At 36.2% G+C, this 16,309-nt stretch overlaps 2 protein-coding genes across 3 annotated transcripts; one reads left to right on the top strand and one right to left on the bottom strand.

The window, feature by feature from the left end:
* Window positions 1–41: 41 nt before the first annotated feature.
* imp3 (IMP U3 small nucleolar ribonucleoprotein 3) lies at window positions 42–6,913 on the top strand. The gene is made up of 7 exons (NM_001291357.1): window positions 42–275; window positions 391–498; window positions 1,093–1,167; window positions 1,835–1,914; window positions 5,811–5,862; window positions 5,950–6,022; window positions 6,629–6,913. The coding sequence occupies exons 1-7, from the start codon at window positions 139–141 to the stop codon at window positions 6,653–6,655; spliced, it is 552 nt and encodes a 183-aa protein (NP_001278286.1). The 5' UTR covers window positions 42–138; the 3' UTR covers window positions 6,656–6,913.
* sec22ba (SEC22 homolog B, vesicle trafficking protein a) lies at window positions 6,328–16,302 on the bottom strand. 2 transcript variants are annotated; one of them, NM_213384.1, is given in 5 exon segments: window positions 6,328–7,315; window positions 10,973–11,119; window positions 15,322–15,482; window positions 15,806–15,915; window positions 16,042–16,302. In NM_213384.1, coding segments are annotated over 5 exon segments (648 nt in total). In that variant the 5' UTR covers window positions 16,117–16,302; the 3' UTR covers window positions 6,328–7,160.
* Between the last annotated feature and the right edge of the window lie 7 nt (window positions 16,303–16,309).

Below are 16,309 nucleotides of genomic sequence, written 5' to 3'. Positions count from 1 at the left end.
ACACTGTGCGGCGATATCGAGCTTAACAGCTACGTTTTTACAGAAAACCACAGTGAATAAAAAGCACGCGTGCGTAAGCTGAAGTGAGCAAGTTATTAACACGTTTAGCCATAAATATAGCCCGTGTTTTTTAGCAAAATGGTACGTAAATTAAAATTTCACGAGCAGAAACTCTTGAAGAAAGTTGATTTTATTAACTGGGAGGTTGACAACAATATACACGAGGTTAAAGTGTTGAGAAAATACCATATTGAGAAGAGGGAAGATTATACCAAGTGAGTAAAGAAAATGCTTCTATCAATGACTGTGTTTCTCTGAAGTTATGGGTCTAATACATCACTGTGAATAAAACGCGGCTTATCAATTAATGCATTCGTGATTTCTCTTTAGATACAACAAACTTAGTCGAAATATCAGAGAATTGGCGCAGAAAATACGGGACTTGGACGCAAAAGATGGATTCAGATCTCAGAGTACAGCCCTTTTCTTGGAAAAACTGTAAGTTTGGGAACCTGTCACATTTTATTGTCATGAATATACAGAAATTGTTTTAGTTTAGAATATATAAAAGCATAAGCGATAATAGACAAGTTTATTTATATAGCAGATTCCATACACAAAGGTAATCTAAATACTTTACATAAACATGAATAAAAGAAAGAAGAAAAGAAAAACAGCAAAGAATAAAAATGATTAAAAACAGGTTTAAAAGGAATCTTATGAACTTTATTATATTTAAAGTTATTTGTTTGTTTGACGAAATTTAATTTGTATTAAATCTTAAGTCTATTAATGTTATTTAATAATTCTAAATCTAACTATACTCGAAACAAGATTTTATTTCTATACAAACTATTGTAATACATGTTTATTAGCGCTATCTGTAAGTCATGGTAAAATTTATGATAGATAAAATAGATGTCTTATATTTTTTGTTCAGAATAAAAATTGTACAGTAAATAAAATGTGAATCTGTATATTATTCCGATTTTTAAAAGCTTGTTGACCTTGGTTTTTTGTGTACACCTCATTCTGTAAGGAGTTTACTAAAGTTTTAGTAGTTTCTACATTTGTAAGATTTCTGTTTTGCAGATACAGTGTCGGTTTGATTCCCACCAAACAGAACCTCTCTCTCGCAAATGAAGTGTCAGCATCTGCATTCTGCAGGTGAGTAAAGTTACTGTGCTTTATTTAATTATTCCAATATGTTGATTTGATAATCAAGAAACATTAATTATTAATGTTTAGGGTCCCCATGCTTTCGTGGACACCAGATTCAAAGACTTATTAAATCACTAATCATTTTAAATTAAGCACCTTTAAAATTTGCACCTCCAGCATACATACATACATACATACATACATACATACATACATGCATACAAACACATATATAGTGCCATGAAATAAAGCCCTTCATGTACTTTAGAGTAATGATGATGTTTTGAATGTGCTACTCTGTTTTAAACAGTCATGTTCAAAGAACTTTAAAACAATTTGATGAATTCAATTCTGGTAATCTTCAAAAGCGGTTTCTGAAATATTGTTGTGCATTATTTTTCATAGTTCTTGTACTAGATTTAAATGTAAGGTTTTTAAATAAAAAAATTCTTTTTTTGTTGTTGTTGAGTTTTTGAAAGCAGCACCGTACATTTGTTGAAATGACACCATAAACTTTCAATTCAAACATTCAAATTTCAATATATTTTTTGATTTGAATAATAAAATAATTTACACAAGTCCTGCACACTGACAACTAATATGTGAGTGTTTTTATGCAGTGCAGGAGATGCAGACAATTTTTGAATGTTGTTCAATGTTGTCTTTTCTACAGGAGGCGGCTTCCCACAATCATGCTGAAACTGCGCATGGCTCAGAACCTAAGGAACGCCATCACCTTCATTGAGCAGGGCCGTATCCTTCAATCACAAGTCTTGCTGATCTCTGCATATGTTCATATTCTTATATTTAAATGGGTGGATGATGTCGTTTTGATCAAAATCAGGCCAAAAGGAAATTAGTTTGGAGTTTAAAATGGCTAGGCAAATTGAAGTTTCTGGAAAAGTTGATTCACCTGCTAAATGCCTCTAAACTGCTCTTGTTTACACCTGGTCACTACATGCATTTTTTCTGTGATCGGATAGCTAAATGGCCCTTAAAACGCATTTGAGACTGATATAAATCAGATTTGCTTAGACCATTTCCTATGGTGGTTTCCAGACAAAACGTGTCTAAATGAATTTCCTAAAATTGGTTTAGAAAAGAGGGGATTAAAGTCAAAAACCTGACTTCAATGAGCCGAACTAAACATCCACGCTTAAATTGGTTCCATATCAGAAAGTTGAAGATCATTTGATCTAACTAATCTGAGTTCAGTGTAAATAATGTAGATAGCTGTTCGTGCACATTACTGTCGCGAAACCCTGAAGGTTGAGCATAGATGCATCCTAGAGATAGTTGTGTGTAAAAATCCCTATAGCTCAGCAGTTTCTGAAATACTCAGACCAGCCTGTCTGGTACCAACAACAATACCACGTTCAAATCACTTAAATTACCTTTCTTGCCCGGATTCATCAACCGGTTTGCAGCTTTAAAGTCATTCTTTAAGAAATGTAGCCTACTTCTTTATATCAGTCAGTGCTTTCTTAATATATTTTTTATTTAATTATGTAATTCATATGCTACATAAATATAGCAAAGTACACCCCTCACAGATCAATATTTTGAATTAATATATCTACAAAATGCTTTATGTTTTTGCATATACATTAAATTATTCAGTACCAAAGCAAAATTTGGAATAAATCTAACAACAAATAAACTAAAGATCACAGTTCAAAAATTTGTACACATAATTAATATGTTGAGAGAAAATATCAAGTAAAATTTTAATTAACAGGACAAAAATCAACATAAACATTAAAAAAATGGAGTTGATGTTGTAGTTTGTATTTGTCTTGTTTGCAATAATGTATATATTGTTCTTTTCTTAAAGATGTTTGGTGTATATTAGGGATGTAACGGTATCAGAATTTCACGGTACGGTAATACCTCGGTATGAATGTCACGGTACGGTATTTATTGAATCATTTACAGAAAAAACAAAACTTATGAAAATACTCCAAAAAAAGTGCCAAAAGTGTCAATGACATACAGATTAGTCATCTATCTGTAAGCTTTGAAACAGGAACTTCAATTTTAATAACAAAAAAATATTAAACCATGTAAAAAAATTAAGTTTCAATTTAGTAGTGTTGAAAACTCATCACATTCAACATTTAATCACTCACTCACTTAGATAGAGATGGGTTTAAAGGAAAATTATCATATAAATATAATCTGGTAAAAGCTGGTATCTCTGGGTATTTACAATGTCCCCTGCAATAGAAAAAAAACCCTCTCATTTGGGACTGAGGTTTGTGGGACAAGAGAGATATGACTTGGCCCAGGTTGACAGCAGTGGGTAACGTTGTGCATTGTCTTTCCCCCACTTGAGAGGACAAACCATGAGTGAGATAGAGATCTCATGTCTGCATCAATCTGAACAGTGTGCTGTGTTTCTGCAGTCCCCATGACTGATTATTAGTCGTATTCCCCAACTTGCAGGCACGTGCACACACAGGGCTCAACCTGTGCAGTGCACATGCCCTTTTTAGTCTTGGATAGAAAGTTCCCTTCCAAAATGATCAAAAGTGCCTCCGCGACATACCCTCCGTCCCCGCTTTACAGTACGCGCGCGACAACACCACTATTCAGTACGCGCGCGGCGACAACACCCAGCTCTTTTTCATCCCCGCTTCTAGCAGCACACTCCATTTCCGCATTACTGGATCTGTAGCGACAACAGACCGCAAGGGATTATGGCCAAGCCTGGGCTGATGGGAATTGTAGTTTCCGGTACCTCCCGTTCGCTTCATTCGCTTGAGCAAATTTTCTCAGAAGACCTATAGTTTTACCGAGTCATGCGACTACGGTAATATCGAAAAAAATTTATATTGCGGTATGACGGTATTCACAATACCGTTACATCCCTAGTGTATATATATTTAATATTAAGTGACTAAAATTTTAATTATAATTAAAAGGTTAAGTAAAATAAAATAGCATCAAATTACCGCAGGCAAATGTTTACATTACTTAGCTTGGTTTATGGAACTGGCCTCTTTATTAGGTACACCTGTCCAACTGCTCATTGACGCAGATTTCTAATCAGCCAATCACATGGCAGCAACTCAATCCATTTAGGCATGTAGACATGGTCAAGACAATCTGCTGCAGTTCAAACCGAGCATCAGAATGGCAAAGAAAGGTAATTTAAGTGGCTTGAACGTGGTGTGACTGTTGGTACCTGACGGGCTGGTCTGAGTATTTCAGAAACTGCTGATCTAAGCTGATTATTACACACAACCATCTCTAGGATTTACAGAGAATGGCATGAAAAAGAGCAAATATCAGGAGTACAGTAACTCAAAAAACCACTCATTACAACAGAGGTCTGCCCAAGAGCATATCTGAATGCACAACATGTCCAACCTTGAGGCGGAGAGGTTACAGCAGCAGAAGGCCACACAGAGTGTTACTACTGGCTGCTAAGACCAGTAAGATGAGGCTACAATTTGCACAGCTCACCAAAATAACACAATAGATTGGAAAAACATTGCTCTGGTCTTTCTGCTGTGACATTCAGATGGTAGGGTCAGAATTTGGCTTTAACAACATGAAAGCATGAATCCATCCTGTCTTGTATCAACGGTTCAGGCTGGTGGTGGTTGTGGTGGTGGTGTAATGATGTAGTAGATGTTTTCTTGGCACATTTTGGGCCCATTACTACCAATTGAGCATTGTCAACGCCACACCCTACATAAGGAGTAATTTTGATGACCATGTCCATCCCTTTATGACCACAGTGTACCCATCTTCTGATGGCTACTTCCAGCAGGATAACACGTCATGTCAAAGTGCAAATCAAATCATCTCAGACTGCTTTCATGACAATGAGTTTACTGTACTCGAATGGCCTCCACAGTCACCAGAACTCAATCCAATAGAGCTCCTTTGGGATGTGGTGAAACCTGAGATTCACATCAGGAATGTGCAGCCAACAAATCTGCAGCAACTGCATGATGCATTCATGTCAATATGACCAAAAACTCTAAGGAATATTTCCAGTACCTTAAATATATGCCACAAAGCATTAAGGCAGTTCTGCGGGGTAAAGGGGGTCCAATCTTGTACTAGTAAGGTGTACCTAATAAAGTGGCCAGTGAGTGTATATATCAATTTTAAATAAACATGAGAGCGCACATGTTTTTGCCTATATGATGCACACGCAACCTAAAGCCACAGGTGACAGTTTGAGTTGTTAGTGGATTCATGTGGTCAAATGTAAATGGGACCATTTTCAGAAATCAAGATAGCCGTCTGAGAAAATGCATGAAGTGGCCCAATGTAAACCAGCACTTTAAGTCTGCTATTAATACTGCTTATGTTTTCTCACCGCTGATTTAGTCTGTGTGTGTCTGTTTTAGCCATTGAGAGAACATTTTACAGCACATATTTACAAATTCATTCAAACACTACTCTATGGGCAGTTTTAAGGTGTTCTCTAACAGTTTATCAATGCTCTGGTAATTTCAAACCTTTGCTTCGAGTATATGAGGACACGTTACATGTTTTATGGACACCGTTATGGCTGAGATTACATTAATATACCTAAAGTGCTCTGATTGTAAACTGTATGCTCAAAAAAACATCAAGCCCTTGTCACTCTGTATAATTGTCAATGAAAATGCATCTTGACTGAGCAACAGATATTCGTGTTGGGCCAGAAGTCATCACTGATCCTGCATTTCTTGTAACAAGGTTTGTCCATTGAAAGAAAGAAAGATAAAAGAAAAAAGTTAAATTATGTGAATCTTTGGCAACTTTTGTTGTGCAATATTTTCACAGAAATATGGAAGATTTTGTCACATGGGTGGATTCCTCCAAGATCAAACAACATGTCATGAACTACAATGAGGAGGTACGTCACAATACATGAATAAATGATCATACACTAGAGTTCAATATCAAGTCGATTACACTCACCAAGGCTGTTTTTAAAATACTTTTTAAAATTGTAACTATTGAAACGAGTATTACAAATTAAAGTAAAGCTTTTGTATTGAAATGTTTTACAAATTGAATTTACTTTGATGATGGCAAAGCTGAATTTGTAGCATCATTACTTTTTTAATTTCAGAATTCATTTTAGTATGCTTTTGATGATTAAGAAACTATTAATATTGTGCTGGACATTTCACAATTTTTCGATAAAAACGAACAGCATTAATTAGAAATATGAATATTCTTTATTGAATATTTTAGTCAAATAGTTTACAATTTAATCGGTTAACAAAAATATATAGCCGATGTTTTAAATAAAATACCTCCAATTTTGATCAGTGTATGCAAAACGTTTAATAATGAAATGCATTCAGGAAAATATTTTCACGTTTATTTAACACATTTCTCCCAGTTTGAATGAATGCTGCCGTTTCTATGATCACATTGATGCTGGTTAAATGAATACAAAACATTTGAACTAATCGCTTGTTTGTTAAAGTTACAATTTTTTTTTTTCTTTCAGCGCGATGACTTTGACCTCATGGCCTAAATCTCCAAGTGAAATGAAAATTTGGATTTCATCCAGAAATTCACTTGTGATTCTTTAATAATGCACAGATACATATTTATTTCCTGCTCCACAGAAGCGAGCATTTATCATTCTTGAAAAAGTGAGTAAATGTATTTGATTTTTGTTATTGTGCATCATTTGTAAACAAAACTTTTTTTTCCAGAATTTAGTTGTTTCTAAAAAACTACCTTCACATTTTACAAATAAATCACAACTTAACCCACAAGGTATACCAAATATAATTTGCATAGCTCTGTTTCCAACATACAGGAGACATACAAGGCAACACACGCATCTTTAACTCCTTCCACTGACATGTTATAAATAAGGAAGGACATCATCATTACAAACCCTCACTAACCTGCATTCAGTATGTCAAAACAGACACAACTTTAAGGCCAGAACAGACTATTTGGTGTCCGAACCATTTTTTTTTTTGTGAGCAAGGCCCTGAGAGTTTCTGCTTGAATTTGTTCCGTGTATTTCACAGCCACCAGAAGCGCACGTAAATGATGAGTGTGATGATAATGACTGCGCCGGCAGCCACTTTAGCGTAGGTAGACCGGGTGTTCAGATATTTGGCATCACTGCGGTACTTCTTAGACAGACTGGACAGATTACTTGCTTTGGAATCCAAGGCTACAGGAAGGGAAAAAAAAAGACATTATTTCAAAGCATTTCAAAATACTGTTATACTTAAACAAATGCAAAGAGTAATCTGCTCATACCAGTACCCTTAAATGCCACTTTACATCTATCCAATAGAAGAAAAACTCAAGATTTTTCTTATAAAATATATTAAAGATAAGGATTGAAACGTATTTTAATATTGTTTTTCTATAATTATCAATTATTCTGGTGTTGTGCGCTGGTAATTTTGCTGATTTAAACCTAGTAATGGATCGATTATCATTGTGGTCTGCATAATAGAGTACACCCCATTTTGAAAATGAATATTTTAATCTAATTCTCAGTGAATATAGACTGTGTTTTGGTGCATTTAAACGAAACATGTTTGTTAAACAGATATATTTATTAAAATACCATTTTAGTCACCGAGCACCTTTAGAAATTGAAAGATAATACAATTAAATTCAAGCAAAATTTAAAAAATAAAAATACAACCTACAAAATTTTAAGTAAATTTTTTGATTTATTTTCCTTCTCTTGATTTTCCCTAATTTTTAAAATTTGTATTTAATATTTTCTATAACAAAAACTTTGGGTGTTTTTGGAGCGTTAGCGCAAGTTATTTGATAGATAAGCTCCAGATTTGGCTTCAGTACTGACTAATCTAATGTATATGCTTAAATATAATATTGTAGAGCTTCCTGTTAAAACATGACTTTAAAAGAGAGATTTGTGAGGGGTGTGCTCAAATATGCTGAGCACTGTACCTTCACCAAGTGTCCAAGTCCTTGTCTGAGCGATTCACTAAATAATTCTGAAGATTCATTCAAAATTCCATTCATTTAGTTTACAGAAAGGGTCATAGAATAACTGACTCTGATTATCTGCTCAAACTATCATTTAGGAACATATTTTGCTTTCATTGTAGGGGTATTCTAATGCCTTGATTCCACTGAGTATCATAAGGTAAGGTACAGTACGATTCGATATAGGTCAACCTGATCAGCCTTGCATTCCCACTGCCAAGAGAATCTTTTTACTTGGTGTTGCAAACAATAATGTCATTCTCACTCACATACATCAAGCCGTGTACAGATTGCCTTCTCTGCACTCAATTTCATTATTTCAAATGCAGACGAGCAGCAAATAGAGGAAGAAAGTGGTCCGCTTTGTACATATTTAGATGTGATTGTTATGGCTTGTTGCACATGCAAGTGACAATTCTCTGTAAACCAGTGGCATTCATTGGCAAGTCTAGCTCCACCTTTTTGTTACCATACTGTTGTGCCATGCACAGTTATGAAGAAGTCGCAAAAAAATTGTTATGGGTTTGTTATTTTAGTACTTTTGAAAGTGGAGACAGAAATGAATGTCTACCGTAGAGTACTGAACTGTAACACTAAGTGGTTTATTAACAGGCATTCATGGCTTCAAATGATTTTAGATATGCTGTGAATATTTTTTTTGTTGTTCAAAGTGAACAAAGTATACTATAATATCAGCTCTTTCCTCACTGTTCATTTCAGGATCTGGGGCCTCATGTACGAAGACTTGCGTTGAATTCACACAAACAGTTTCATCAGTCAGAATCAGGACCTAATTTGAGAGTTGTAACATTCATTCACCCTTTTAGATAAGGTCTTCTCAAATCTCGAGCGCAAGTCCTCTTCACGCTATGAGGTTCAATGTTGATTAAAAAAAGGTTTATGAGTTTAAACACTGATAGTGACGAGAAGTGTGTGCGTCTGGTTTTACGTGCATTAGCACGCTGTCAAAACTAGGGCAATAGTCTAATAATGGTGTGAATGACTGGACCTGAGGACAGTGAAAAAGTTTAGTGGATGTTTACTACATTCAAATACATGCAAAGCCAGTTTAGAGAGTAACTAAAGGAATGGGGAAATGCCATTTTTAAATTTAAATGCAAAACTTTTAAACAATTTAAATATGCGTATTGAACAGTGGAGGGTTTTACAGAATGGTTCAATATCATTTTGAGTATGGTGGCATCTCTACTGCCACAATACAAAAATTAGTTAGCATATCTTGATGACAAAATATGCTACTCATCAGACGGTGCTAGTGAGTAGTGTAATATTTTCCTAACCTACTCTAATTCCAACTTTGGAACTGTTTAAACTACAGTGTTGCATAATCAGATGAGTGGGTTGCAATGTTTGGACACTGGTTTTTATGTGAGGGGTTCTTCCTTCTGATTACGTGGTATGGTGATGTCAGTAGCTATGTTTCCATCCAAAAATGTGACTAAACTTTAAGTGCAAAACTCGATAATCGCATAAAAGACAAGCGAATAAAGCAGCGTTTCTATCCAACGAGTCAAAGTGAACAAAATCGTCAGTTCCTGATTAACTAGCGGTAACTAATGGTAGAAACGGAATTTGCAGCAATATGAGAAGCTACGTCAATCTTTTCTTTATTTAATAAATGACTTGCAGCTCAGAAGGCAATCCTGACACGCAGTGAAAGCTGTTAGAAAACGTCAGACGTGGAACACAGACATTCTTGATTATGGAGGTAATTATATTATTTTAACATGGATACTGAAATGGTTAAAGCATTTTAGAATGATCAATGGCATTTCAGACGTTTTACTGTGTGCTCAGCCTGCTGGTTTATCCGCTCACACACATTTTCATCATCACATGATTTCTTATAACACAATCACATGACCTTTTTTTAATGCACATACTGGAATTTGTGCAATAAAAGTGTTTCCATCGCAGTTTATGTTCATCTTTTCAAATCGAATAAAAAGTGTATTCTACTCAGTTATGCGCATGTTTTTTATGCACATTTTCAAAATTAATGGCGATCTTGCCATTTCCATTCGTTTTTTTATGCCCATATGCAAAAATATGCATAGAATAGCTAGTGGGGTGTTTAGCCAATCCCCGCAGCTATGTAGCTGGCAATTTTCCCACTTTGTAAACTTTTTATCCAAAAGACATGTTTTAGGGTGCCGTGTCGATAAAACAATATTAAACTTTTGCAGATTGACCTAAATCAGTTGCCATGTGGCCTTAAAGTCTGTGTTAAAATGGCCCTGTTTTGATAGGTCTACAATTACGGCACAAGTTGCAAACAAAGCACTCATTACCATAGGCCAGTTGCATAAACAGGACCGCTGTTAAGCCATGAATAAGTCTTGGTTTTCACTTTCAAATTAAAAAGACTTTTGTAAATGACTTTAAAATGTTATGGTGTATGGTATGGTTACTTTTTAAGTCTAGTCTAAGCAGTTTTTGCGACCAAGCCCAGATCTGAATTGAGGTCGAGAAGCTTCCTCAGTGATGACATTGGTTTTACAATATCTTTGTGAAGTGCATCCAAATAGGATTTGCTTTCTTAGTGCAGAAGACAGTGTTTCTCAATGTTGATGACATAAACCAAACTTCACGGGCAGACATTGAAGACCACGGGATTTTTGCCAGACCTACGTAGGTTTGTGCAGGTCCCAAGTCTGAAATTACTAACAACTCAGCTCTTTATTTTTATAGACTGTATAAATTATTTATCAGCCACATTCATCTTTGAATCTCTTCAGACCTTTTACTTTCACAAACTTAACGTTACAGATTACAATGAAAGATAATCCCGAAAATGATAATGTCAGAGTAAAGGAGGCTGTGTAAAGTGTTCACTCACCAGATAATGCTTCTCCCCGCTGAAGCACTTCCTCTATGTTAGCAACCATGATCCTCTGTACATCGTGTAATTCTGAATTGATGTTGCCCAGATTTCTTCTTGCTCTGCTGTCTATGTACGACTTTTTAGTTTTCTGTATGTACGTGTCTGGAGACAAACGGGAATTGTTTAGTTCACAATGTCAATGTAGTTTACACTTATTTAAGTACTTAAAACCTGCATACTTAAAGAGAGTAGCATGCATTACTTTACTTGATTAAAATAAAAAAAGATAAATACACAAATCAATAGAGGTGTGAACCTATACTGGTCTCACGGTTCGGTTACGATTATCATGCCTTCGGTTCAATTCGATATTCCAGTGCATCCCGGTGCATTGACGATGCTTTCCATATACAGTGTTATATTTTAGAGGGGAGGCTATAACAAGCTGTCTGTATAAACAGACACACAGCACCACACTGTCTCTCATTCAAACACAATCATAGACAGCACCAAAGAAACAAACACACACACACGCACACACACACTTAAACCCTCGCAACAGGGAGAGCTCGCGAAGAGCGGAGCAGAAAAACGAAAAATAGAAGCCCTTTTCCGACGGTCCCTTGCTGAGAGCTCCTCTCAGCGCGAGCTATCTCAGCTAAACACATATTGCGAAGGCTTTAACGGAGCAGTGCTCGTAGTGTGGAGCCAAAATAAAGAAAGACAGCTGTGAAACATAACCAGCTTTGTCTTTTTGTATGAAACACACTTTAGATCTTTTTAGGGTAAGAGGTTTTTGAGTTATTGCCGTTTGTAACTGAATGTGTGTCAAGAATATCGAAAACAAAACCAACTTAACCGCGCTCATTTCTGGCGCCCACCTGGATATACAGCACCCTTAGCATTTGCCTATGGTGCCTATGCCACGGGCCGGCCCTGAGTTGGCTGAGTGTTGTAAATACTCGCGCTCACCTCCCTCGCGACAGCGCGCATAACAGATAAATGACGTCAGTACATAATAACTGGTTATGATTATTACTGAACTGATACCGAATTGTCCGCATCTGCATCGCGGTGCACCAAAGAAACAATTAATTTTGACACCCCTACAAATCAATTTACAACTTTATAATATTTAGCATTTTCTATTTTATATATTACAAAAGTCATTTATTCCCATGATACAAAGCAACGTTTGCAGCTGAAAATTTCTGAAATTATTCTAAAGTGCTGCTTTGGAGTTTAGGATAGATCTCTTATTGTTATCCATGTTGAAAACAGTTGTACTGCTTTACAGTCTGTGGAAAATCTAATTCTACTTGATGAGAAGTCCTCAGTGACTTAATACAATTTTTGTCACTTTTGGTCTATTTTAAGGGTGGCTATTATGCGCCATTTTAAAAGATGTAAAATAAGTCTCATGTCCCTGGAGTGTGTAAGTGAAGTTACAGCTACAAAAACCTCATAAGTTGGGCCAGATGGAATCTGCTAACGCTTTTTGCTATATCTGCTGAGAATTTTGGTAAAACTCTGCCGATTTCTGCAGAATTATTTAAGGAGTATCATAACTAAAACATTAATATATGAAATAAAAAATAATCTCTTTTAAACTTTTTTTAATGTTTAAAATGCAAATTCAATTAGATTCACTTTATTTGGTAAACAAAGCAAGTCTCTTATAAAATATCTCTACTAAAATACAGAAAATATGACTGTACAAACTGCATTTTACATATAGCTGATGAACATTTTCATATTAGTCAATAATATTGCTGAAATTAATTAAAAAAACTGAATAAATACAGATTTAAACACATTTACTCAAGTAAATAACCAAAATTAATGATGGCTAAAAGTCTGCGGAATACTGCGCGTGCAGATTCCATGTGGGCTTAATCATAAGTAATGTTTTATAAGTTTTTAAAACTTTTGAGCCAAATTGTGCCATTTTGGTGACTGTCACTTTAAATTCAAATAAGATTGGGTTCTTTTCAAAAGTGGGCTGTGCTACAAATGCCTATGAGTCAGCATAGTGGCAGATTCAAAAATAATACTAACGTCCTATGCTAATGAGGGAGAGGACGTCACTTATGGGCAGGACTTCCCCCATTTGATGACGTACAAAGGGACAATGGCAATCAAAGGGTTTCTGCAGACTGTTTTTATGAAGTTTTATAATAATACATTTTATTTGTAATGCGCTTTTTTAAATCTCAAAGCGCTACAAGGTAAAATACTAACAATACAAGGCAAGCAAAACAATACAACAATAAAAATATGCAATAAAACAATAAGAATATGAACCATAAGAATAGAATAAAAAGTTAACAAATTGGTCATCCTAAGTTAAAACCAAAAGGTGAGTCTTAAGTTTTTTTTTTAAACCAGTCCATGGGTAGTTCATTCCACAGCTTGGGCGCACTGTATGAGAAAGCCCTCCCACCTATGGTCTTGTGTTTGCAGCATGGCTGATACAGGGTAAGTCCCGATGCTGAACGAAGACTGTGGGCTGGGGTGGCGAGAGTCACCAGGTCACAGATGTAACCAGGTGCTAGCCCATACACTGCTTTGAAGGTTAAAATCAAGGTCTTAAAATCAATTTGTGATTTAATAGGAAGCCAGTGTAATTGTTGTAATACAGGAGTAATATGGTGGTGTGATGATGTGCGTGTCAGAACCCGTGCAGCGGAATTTTGAATATACTGCAATTTTCTGAGAAAACTTGTAGGTAAAACACCAAAAAGTGGATTACAGAAATGGAGACGTGATGTGATAAAGGCATAGATAAGCCTCTCTGCATCAGATACTGAGAGAAATGGTCTGATCCGTGCAATATTGCAGAGATGAAAGAAGGCAGTTTTTGTTAAGTGTTTGAAGTGGGAGTTAAACCTGAGCTGTGCATCAAAGAGCACCCCAAGGTTACGCACCTGGGTAAAAGGAGACAGTTGAACATTACCAACCGAAAGTGTGAAATCCTTATAGACCTTTTTCTTGGAACGCAAAATTACCCATGATGCTTTGAGTGTATGCGCAAGGAGAATGCTAAGAACTTCCGGTCGGCAGCTGATGCATAAAACAATCACATTTGGACAGCTTTGAAACGATAGTTTAATTTATTTTACCTGCTTTATCATCTTTGAACTAATACTGTTGTACATCAGCACCATCTACTGGACTGATCATTTAAAACATGTGATTTAATAGGATGGAAAACAGCTGCTGTGAGGCGTTTTTCCCTCATCATACGGCATCTTCTGCCATTTAAATGAATCCTTGTCATCGCTAAAGTCAACATTTTCTCTTTCTTTCAAATATATAACCAGCCCAAACAAATGTAATTCACCAAAGTGTTTGACACACATAAGTAGCCTGTACTGTCCCACTGACACACTGATTTAATAACTGTTACAACATGAAAATATAGGTTAGTGTCATTTCGAAATGACAGAAAAACACAAACCGTAGTAAAAACAACACATGAAATGAAACAAACGGCTCGCGATTAGAATGAACAGCAAATCAGCCAGCAGAGTATCAGTAACAGACTTTTATTGGTCATTTTTGTAAATTGCATGACTTACATAAGTTTCATGCTAAAAATACGGTTTGCTCTATAATGCAGCGAAGAATTGCGTGTGTGTGTATTGAAGAGCCGTTGAGCTAACAGCTGACAGGCCGGAAACACACACACACACACAGTATTTCTGACGGAAGACACGTGAACTAGGAGAATGTTTTTCTCGTATTACTGACGGGCTTGAACCACATCTGACAGATTAAAACGGCTTTAACAGACACATTTCTAAGTTGTGTGTCACAAAAACACTCTGTAATATATTAAAAACGTTATTGAAACCCATTTTTGGAGCGCAAATTACCAGTTGTACACGCTGTAAACGGAAGTTTTTAGCATTCTACCGGAAGACGCTGGTCGCTATGGCGCCCACCATGCAGCAGCCATGAAAAAGATCTATACTGGCTAACATTACTAGGGGTGCCAATTAGTAAGAACTCAGTTTAGATTCATTCATGATTTAATTTCTAAAAGACAGGCAGATAAAGCTGACGTTGCAGTGTTAAAATCGGGGCGAGCACTAACATAGATTTGAGTGTCATCATAAGTCCAGTGTCATAATAATAAATAAAATCAATAAACGTTTACTATTAAAAGCTGGTTTTATTTACAGACGGTTGCCAAAAAACTGTGTATAAACCCTTTATAAAGGTGATTATTACATAATAGGTCCCCTGTAATGCGTTCTTGCTGAACAAAACATTTGAGTTGTGGTGTATGTAGTTCTCAAGGGTGATACCCAATGTATTTGCGATTGCACTTATGATGATATAAAGGAAATATTACTCACCAAATTCGATAAAAGAGTATGGCCGTGATACAGATGGGACCTTTGCCCCGTACTGCTCGCTGAATTCTCCTTCCAGATCCTCCAGATAGGCAAACGCCAGTTTCTTGGGAAACCCAGCTTCACACAAGGCCAAGTAACACACTCCTTTCTCAATGACATAGCTGGAAAACAAGATGACCTTATGAAGAGTGATGTCAACCTGGATTAAATCTCAAAACAACGGAAGCCATTTCCAAATCCGGAATCAATGAAAAGTTATTTACTCAGCTTTCAGATGATACATAAATCTCAATTTCCAAATAATTGACACTTCTGGCTGGTTTTGTGGTCCTATGTCATGAATGTCAACAATTCCTTTTAATGTCGGGGCTTTAATGCCAAAAACATATCTGCATCTTGTTAGTCCCAAACTCAGGACTAATTGAATCTACTTCACTTGATTTATGAATGACCGTTCGTAATGGAGTTCTGAGTTTTTACTTACTGAAAACACATTTTCCCCGCTTCTAAAGTGCACCGTGCTGGACTCTGCTCGTTCAGTTTTCGGCACAGCTGCTTGGCTTGACTCTGATACTTCTGCAAGTCTCGTCCAGACTATGTAAAGTTAGACATGACGTTAAATGAGCTACTCAATTACAATTGTAAAACAAAATAACAACCACGAAACTCTTACGTTTAAAAATGTTTTGACTGAGTTTTTATCAATTCATTCATTCTTACCTGCTCGTCTTCTTGCATTGACGCAGCAAGCGGAAGACTGTCAGCGACCCGAACAATCATCGTCTGCAACACCATTTTGGCGATTGTCTTTTTAGTGTTTAACCTCGGTCTATTTTAAAGTGAGGCGATTGATTATTTGAGTGACTGGCAGAAAGTGACACATTTGAACTGACAGCAGAGTTCAGATGAGGTGGCCGGAAGAGGGAGTGTTACCTTAAATTCTTTCCGGCTTCTGCATTCCCAAAGTTCCGCCGTCGCATTTCTTAAG

This window comes from Danio rerio, chromosome 2, assembly GCF_049306965.1.
Source record: "Danio rerio strain Tuebingen ecotype United States chromosome 2, GRCz12tu, whole genome shotgun sequence".
NCBI classification, from domain to species: Eukaryota; Metazoa; Chordata; class Actinopteri; order Cypriniformes; family Danionidae; genus Danio; species Danio rerio.
Note: the sequence above shows the minus strand (reverse complement) of the source record. Positions and strands in the feature narration are given on the sequence as shown.

Excerpts from the sequence above, each read along its gene's own strand:
- imp3 (NM_001291357.1), top strand. The coding sequence starts at position 139 with ATGGTACGTAAATTAAAATTTCACGAGCAGAAACTCTTGAAGAAAGTT. Across the intron at positions 1,915-5,810 it reads CACCTTCATTGAGCAGGGCC|ATATTCGTGTTGGGCCAGAA; the intron begins GTATCCTTCAAT and ends ACTGAGCAACAG. Across the intron at positions 6,023-6,628 it reads TCATGAACTACAATGAGGAG|CGCGATGACTTTGACCTCAT; the intron begins GTACGTCACAAT and ends TTTTTCTTTCAG.